This window comes from Cebus imitator, unplaced genomic scaffold (assembly GCF_001604975.1).
Source record: "Cebus imitator isolate Cc_AM_T3 unplaced genomic scaffold, Cebus_imitator-1.0 Scaffold96, whole genome shotgun sequence".
NCBI classification, from domain to species: Eukaryota; Metazoa; Chordata; class Mammalia; order Primates; family Cebidae; genus Cebus; species Cebus imitator.
The window spans coordinates 3,004,020-3,011,338 of record NW_016107411.1 but is presented as its reverse complement, the minus strand read 5'-3'; the positions used below and the strand labels follow the sequence as shown (position 1 = coordinate 3,011,338).

At 52.7% G+C, this 7,319-nt stretch overlaps 1 protein-coding gene across 3 annotated transcripts in view; it reads left to right on the top strand.

Annotated features, from left to right (window-relative positions):
* MYO1A (myosin IA) overlaps nucleotides 1-3,627 on the top strand; it is a 20,771-nt gene extending 17,144 nt beyond the window's left edge. For all 3 annotated transcript variants that reach the window (XM_037741207.1, XM_017536161.2, XM_037741206.1), the window contains 6 exons: nucleotides 1,335-1,469; nucleotides 1,842-1,948; nucleotides 2,289-2,421; nucleotides 2,564-2,716; nucleotides 2,893-3,020; nucleotides 3,271-3,627. In XM_037741207.1, the coding sequence (XP_037597135.1) occupies nucleotides 1,335-1,469; nucleotides 1,842-1,948; nucleotides 2,289-2,421; nucleotides 2,564-2,716; nucleotides 2,893-3,020; nucleotides 3,271-3,397 (783 nt within the window). In that variant the 3' untranslated portion in view covers nucleotides 3,398-3,627. The remainder of the gene's footprint in view (nucleotides 1-1,334; nucleotides 1,470-1,841; nucleotides 1,949-2,288; nucleotides 2,422-2,563; nucleotides 2,717-2,892; nucleotides 3,021-3,270) is intronic.
* Nucleotides 3,628-7,319: the final 3,692 nt, after the last annotated feature.

Genomic DNA, 7,319 nt, shown 5'->3' with positions numbered 1-7,319 from the left:
TCTCCTGCCTCAGCCTCCCGAGTAGCTGGGATTACAGGCACGTGCCACCACGCCTGGCTACTTTTGTATTTTTAGTAGAGATGGGGTTTCTCCATGTTGGTCAGGTTGGTCTTGAAATCCTGACCTCAGGAGATCCAGCTGCCTCGGCCTCCCAAAGTGCTGGGATTACAGGCATGAGCCCCCATGCCTGGCAGCTTTTTGTTTTGTTTTTGAGATGGAGTCTTGCTGTCACCTAGGCTGGAGTGAGACCTGGAATCCTGCCTTGTAACAACTCAGTATCTAGGAGAGGGAGATGTTTTCCATGCAAATAACTATAGTACAAAGACAAGTGTAGGCAAAGTGCTGGGGAGCTTCAAAGGAAGGAGCAGCAATCCAGGGCCTGGCAAATCAGGGATGGCTTTGAGTTGGTCTCTCAGGTTGGCAGAGTTGAGTCAAGAGAGCAGCGGGAGCCAAAGCACACAGTCATCATGCTTGGGCTGGGGAGGGGCATGGGAAAGAGTCCTGTCTGGGTGGTGTGCCCGGGGAATGCAGGGGTCCTGTGACATGAGGCTGGGCTCTAAATGTCATGGAGGAAACCAGGGAGAGAGAATCACTTCCAGTGAAACCTTGGGAAAGGCCAGAGAGAAGGAGGAAGAGCATGGGATCTTGGACAGAGGCTGGAGCAAATTGTAACTGACCGCCACTGATTGAATATTTTACTGTGGTTAGGGCCCTGACTATTGTGCATTCAGACATGAGATACATTTGCTTGCAGCACTTCTTTGTAGTTCAAGGGTCTGGATCCCTCAGCTCAAGAGAGGAATGGGGGCTCTGAAGCTCTGGGCCTCTTCATTGCCTCCCTGAACCTTCATTTGCTCTTCCTCCTTTGCTCCTTCATTTGCTCCTTCTTCCTTTGAATGGAGGCTCACATGTTTGGACTTGACTGATGTGAGAGGAGGGGAAATTTGGTACCTAGCCAACAGCCGACACAGTAGCTGCCACCTTGTAGGCAATTGTGAACAGAGGGAATAGAAAGCTACAGGAGTAAAACAATGAGACCAGCTTTCATATTGGCTCCTCTTATGTCACTGCCCTGGGTAGCAGGTCTCTGGTTGGAACTAATCCTTCTCTCCCTCCAGTCTCCTATTCATGCTCTTAACTCCCAGCCTCAAGCCTACACCTAATGCTGAAAAAGATCTAAGAGGTGACTCCTTTTCATCTCTTCAGGAGCACCCCTTGCTTCTCACTGTGGGTTAACTTCCTCCTTTGAAGTAGCAGGATCTGGGTGCCAGTTTGCCTGTTAGGAAGTGTTTCTTCTGATCACTCCACTCCCAATCCCCCTGCTCCCAACGCAGGTACAGAAATTCCTACTGGGGCTGAAGAACAATTTGCCATCCACAAACGTCTTGGACAAGACGTGGCCGGCCACCCCCTACAAGTGCTTTAGCACAGCAAATCAGGAGCTGCGGCAGCTCTTCTACCAGTGGAAGGCAAGTGGAGCCCAGGAACCCCTCCTCTCATTTCGTCTTTTTTTTTTTCTTCCCGATGATTTTTCTCTTTTGCCCCCCTCTTCTATGTTTTTCCCATTTAAAAAATTGTGGTAAAATCTATGTAACATACAGTTTACCATTTTAACCGTGTTTAAGTGTACAGTTTAGTGACATGAGCGACATTCATTTGTTGTGCAACCATCACTGCCTCGATGGTCCTGCAGCCCCCGCCTCTCCCTGAGGTGTTTAGTGCCTGTCCTTTTTTCTCGATCTCTCTCCTCTCCTGGTATCTTCTAGTCCATGTTTCTTACTTCCCTCCACAGCCTGCCCTCCCATTCTATGATTTTAGCTCCTGTCCCTCCTTCCTCACAGTGCAAGAGGTTCCGGGATCAGCTGTCCCCGAAGCAGGTAGAGATCCTGAGGGAAAAGCTCTGTGCCAGTGAACTGTTCAAGGGCAAGAAGGCTTCATATCCCCAGAGGTGAGGACCTCCCGGATCCTGCACAGCCAGTTCTATCAGACAGTGGTTCTCAAACTTGAGTCTGCCTCAGAATCACCTGGCAGGATTGTCATCCCCAGGCGCTGTGCCCCTCCTCAGAGTCTCTGATCCAGCAGGTCTTGGGATGGGGCCCAAAATTCACCTTTCTAACGAGTCCCCAGGTGGTGCTGATGTCTTGGTCCTGGACTGTGCTCTGTGGAGCGCTGACAGAGGATACATGGACGTGGGGAAGGGCCCGGGAGGACTAGGATGGGAGCTCTGGAGGTGGGGGAGAGGCCTTGTGGGGCCTTGTTTCCACTGCACACCTCCCATGTGTTCTCAGTGTCCCCATTCCATTCTGTGGTGACTACATTGGACTGCAAGGGAACCCCAAACTGCAGAAGCTTAAAGGTGGGGAGGAAGGCCCTGTTCTGATGGCAGAGGCTGTGACGAAGGTCAATCGTGGCAATGGCAAGGTAAAGGGCCTGTGGGCTGAACTCCTCTGCAGAACTATGGGCCAGCAGCTGGAAAGCGGATAGCAGGCTGTGTGTGTGCCCTGCCAGGTGGGGTGGGGGCAATAGTCCTGCCTTTCCTCACCCTTTCCTATTCTGTCCCTAGACTTCTTCTCGGATTCTCCTCCTGACCAAGGGCCATGTGATTCTCACAGACACCAAGAAGTCCCAGGCCAAAACTGTCATTGGGCTGGACAATGTGGCTGGGGTGTCAGTCTCCAGCCTCAAGGATGGGCTCTTTAGCTTGCATCTGAGTGAGGTATCAGAGTCAGGTGGGGCAGGCCTTGGACTGGAGAAGGTGGTACGCATCCCAGGGCTGGGGCAGGCCAGAGGTGATGGGGACCAGACCTTTCACTTTGGGCCATTGCCATCCCTCAGGCTGCTCCTGGAGAGAAAAAATGAATCCCTTCCCTGCTATGTTTCCCTCTTTCTAAGATGTCATCTGTGGGCTCCAATGGGGACTTGCTGCTGGTCAGCGAGCATGTGATTGAACTGCTGACCAGAATGTACCGGGCTGTGCTGGATGCCACGCAGAGGCAGCTTGCAGTCACCGTGACTGAGAAGTGAGGCCATGAGTTGGGGTGAGGGGTGGCTTAGGGCAGATGGCCAGGCTGATGGTCATTGTGACCAGGATCAGAAAGCGAAGCATGTAGGGCAGGGCAGGGCAGGGCTTGGAGGTGTTTCTCAGGCCCCTAACCCAGGTTCTCTGGGGCCTCCAGTCCTCTGACTTGCATGATGGGGGAGCTATCATGGAAATGCAGGAGTCAGGTAAAGGGATTGGCACTAGATTTGGTTTTTCTGTTCCCTCTCCAGGTTCTCAGTGAGGTTCAAGGAGAACAGTGTGGCTGTCAGGGTCATCCAGGGCCCTGCAGGTGGTGACAACAGCAAGCTACGCTGCAAAAAGAAAGGGAGTCATTCCCTGGAGGTGACTGTGCCGTGAGGAGGGGCACCATGCAGAGACGGCAGCTGCTTCCTCCTGGCCAGCACTAACCCCCCTCTGCCCTCCTGTGTGGGAAGATCTCTGTCTAACCCCTCTGATCGTGGGGCACAGCTTGGGGATTAAACTACCTTGAAGAGGACCCTTGTCCCAAACCCTTCTAGTTCTCTCCTCCAAAAGTAGCTTCCTGCCACCCTCAGCCTCTCTGCCCACTAATAAAACATGTGCCTTGGTAAGGTTTGGTCAGGGTAGGTGGGTCCTTGTTCCCCATATCTTTTCACCCAGGTATACTTAGACCCCTGCCCCCAATGCCCTTGTTCCTCCTCAAGCTTCTTGGAGCCAGGTAGTGAGGTAATAAGAAAAGAAAAGAAGGGAAATTGTCTTCAGGCTCCTTGACCGGCTGAGCTCTGCGGGGGTTTGGAGAGACTGAGGGGGTGGGGGGCTGTGGGGAGAGTTAAGGATGGGGCTCAGGTCGCAGGTGGCCAGTGGACTGATTCATTAAGTGTGTCCCTGGAGGGAAGAAGTGAGCATCCCTGTCTTGGCAGAAACTGGGATCCTTTGGCGATTTAGCCTGAACAGCGGCCCAAGGCTAGAGGGCTCATGTATGCTGGGGGCACGGGGGAATGCAGGGTCCCCTGTAGCTGGGAACGCCATCACCCTTCTACTCCCACACACAGCACAGGGCTGCATCACACCAGCCTCCATGGCACCCCCTTCCTTCCCACACACCCATGGCCAAACTGCTGCCAACGGTTATCTTGCGGGTTATTTGCTTGGCACTGTCCCACAGCTGGGGCCTGCAGCCCGTGGCACTTCACTGGGGGGCTCCCTCATCAAGACCCTCCCATGCCAGTGAACTGGCCCTTTCCTCTCCTCTTCCTTTGTTTTTTTCTGCATCATTGTCATTATCTTTTTCTCACCCTCCAACGATCTCACACCATCTCATTGTCCCTGTTTCTGTGGGCTCTGACTAATATTAATATGTAATATTTTGTAAAATGCTTTAAATATTTTTCTACTCCCCCTCATATCTATTTTCTCATAGATTCTGTCTCATCTCAGCCTCTCACCATCCTGGCCTCTACCTTTGGGGAACAAGATGCTCATATATTCACAGTAAAATTTAGATCCGTGGTCTGTGGGAGCTTACCAGGGGCTGCCTTTGTCTCTGGCTGTCTCTTCCCCCTCTCGAGATCTCTACCTTACCTACCTCTTCCCGATTCTTTCCCTGAGCTCACTGTGCCTTGAGGCTGGGGTCTCCCTCCACCTGACTTCCATCTGCAGGCAGCTCACGGCCCCTGGCAATCATGCTGGTGAAGGAGACCTGATTAACTTCTCTTCCTTCCTGCAGATTAATCTGCTCTGAGCACAAGCCACTTGCTTCTGGCACACCCTGCTCTGAGCTGAGATAGGACCTGGGGAGTCATCTGTTTTCAGGCGGGTGAGGGGCTAGAGCCTGCCTTGTTTGGGAGGAGGGCAGCTCTGCTCAGAATAGGAGCAGCTTAGGCTCTGGCCAGCCTTCTTCCACCCCCAACAACTCCCCCTATCCTTGACTTCTCAGAATCAGGCCAAGAAGAGCCTGTCTGGCTGAGAGGGGGGTGGTGACCTGTGCCTGATCGCCCCCGCTCTCTGTCTCATCTCCTGCTCCCAGGGCCCAAATTGTCGTCACTTTCCCAGTGAAGTGTCTGGTCATTTTCAGAAGCAATTTCAGAACATGCAGCTGCTGCTCTCTATCCTGCATTTCTCTTTGCAGGGCTGAAGGCACTCTCGGCTCCCTGGGCTGGGGGGTGGTGGTGGGAGAGGAGAAGGGCTAGGGCCCCAGGTCTGACTCCTGTTCTCACTGTGTCCATCATGTGGACGGACTGGAGTTCAAGGAAGGGTGGGCACTTCCCTTCTCCTTTACTCTTCCATCTCTCCCTTTGTCCTCCTCTTTCCTGTGCCTCCCTCTCTTGCCTGGAGCCCAGGAGTGTGTATTTTCATCCCCTGAAACCAATAGGGACTCAGTTTCCCCACCTGTGTTGCAGGGTTGGAATTGGCTCCATCGCTGTGGAAGAAGCTGGAGTTCTGCTGCCAGTCCTCCCTTCCCAGCCCTGCCCCTTCTCTTCCAGCCCTCTCCCTTCAGCAGCCAGTTCCGCACTCTGAGTCTGGGTTGTTTCAGCCTCTGAGGGGCACAAGCCATCCTGGATTCCCCTAGCATCTCACAGTTTAAACCAGCTCTAGCTCAGTCCTCCTGGCTTAGTCCATTTCTTCCCTAGGCTCTGAGGGCCTCTTGTTCCTTGGTCTGTGGGTTTTTCTCCAGCTGTCTCCTGGCTTCAGGACATGGCAGGATGTAGAATGCTGTCATCCTTCCACTCTTCATTGGTATCTCCACCCAGTGTCACGTTGACCCTAGCCCTGCCGTGCCCTCCCCTCGCCAGTACCCCTCTGGGATTTTGAGAGTCCACAGGTTGTGCATGTGGTAGATATATTCAGGCCATTTCGTGTGCACAAGCTAGAGGGTCTACTTCCACCTCTGGCCCTTAGTCAATTGCTGACTAACGTGTCTCATCACAGCACAACTGTACACACCTCTTCCTGGCCTCACTCCTAACCCATCCTAGCAGCAAAGAGGGGAAGTGGCAGGGGAGGAGTTGCTAAGGACCCTGGACTCCAAATACCCTGCTCCTCTAGGCCGTGGACATCATCTGAGAGGTGGCTCAAATAAAGGGTGGGTATTCAAGAAAAGACACTTGGGGGATCTATAGCTGCAACATCCACTTTGCATGTCATTTCCATATGATCTTTAGGCAAAATGAAACCCAGGCTGTCCTAACCCTCCAGTACCTCCCTCCCTTATCACCTCTCCAACATAGCCTAGCATTAGCTCTTTCAAGTCTTTGCCAATCCCAGAGATCAAGGGGTGATCAGCTCTCCCTGCCATCCCCTTGCCTCCCACCCCCCATCCTCAGATCCTGCCATCCTCTGTGAGATGGTGCATCATCAAAGGACATTATTTATGGTGGACCTTTGCTGAAGGACTGCCTCCCTGGTGCCAGGGGTTGGGAGCAGGGATGAATGCAGAGATTGGACCCAGGAGGCTTTTGGTCCTCAGCTCTTGGCTTAACACCTCCTCCTCTTGCATATCCAACTTCCTCCAGGCTGCCTAGCTTGGGACTGCAGCTCCAGACTGGTGGGGTTAGGAGAGGAGGAGGAGGGAGATGGATGGATCCAATTAGCAACAGCACTTGGGCTTCTCACAGGAATGAACCAGTCATGCCATTTGCATGTAAACAGCTTCTCACTTCTCTCCTCATCCTACCAAATGCTCCCAACCCTGGGTCCTGGCCCATGCTCTTTACCCACACAGCACTGTAATTAGCTGGGTAATGAGAAGCTTTTGATGAGGCCCCATTAGCATCTCACGTAATAAAGAGGCCTTGAGACCCAGCTGCTGTCCTCACTCTGCGATGAACATGGGGCCCTATGTAGCCACAGTGACTTCTGTCAGTACAGTCTAAGTTCCAGGGTGGGTGGGGTGGGAGACAAACATTTCAGGACCTGAGCAGCACTTGAGAAGTTCCATGGTGGATCCATGTTTTGGACTGTGATACAAGAAACCTGGCTGTGGCTTCCTTGTTCATTTTGTAAACATTTTCTTTTTTTGAGAGTCTTAACTTTGTTGCCCAGGCTGAAGTGCAGTAATGCAATTATAGCTCACTGCAGCCTTGACCTCCTGGGCTCAAGTGATCCTCCTGCATCAGCCTCTGGAGTAGCTGGGACTACAGGCATATGCCACCATCCCTGGCTAATTTTTAAAAATTTTTTGGGCTGGGCATGGTGGCTCATGCCTGTAATCCAAGCACTTTGGATGCCAAGGTGGGTGGATCACTTGAGGTCGGGAGTTCAAGACCAGCCTGACCAACATGGTGAAACTCAGTCTTTAAAA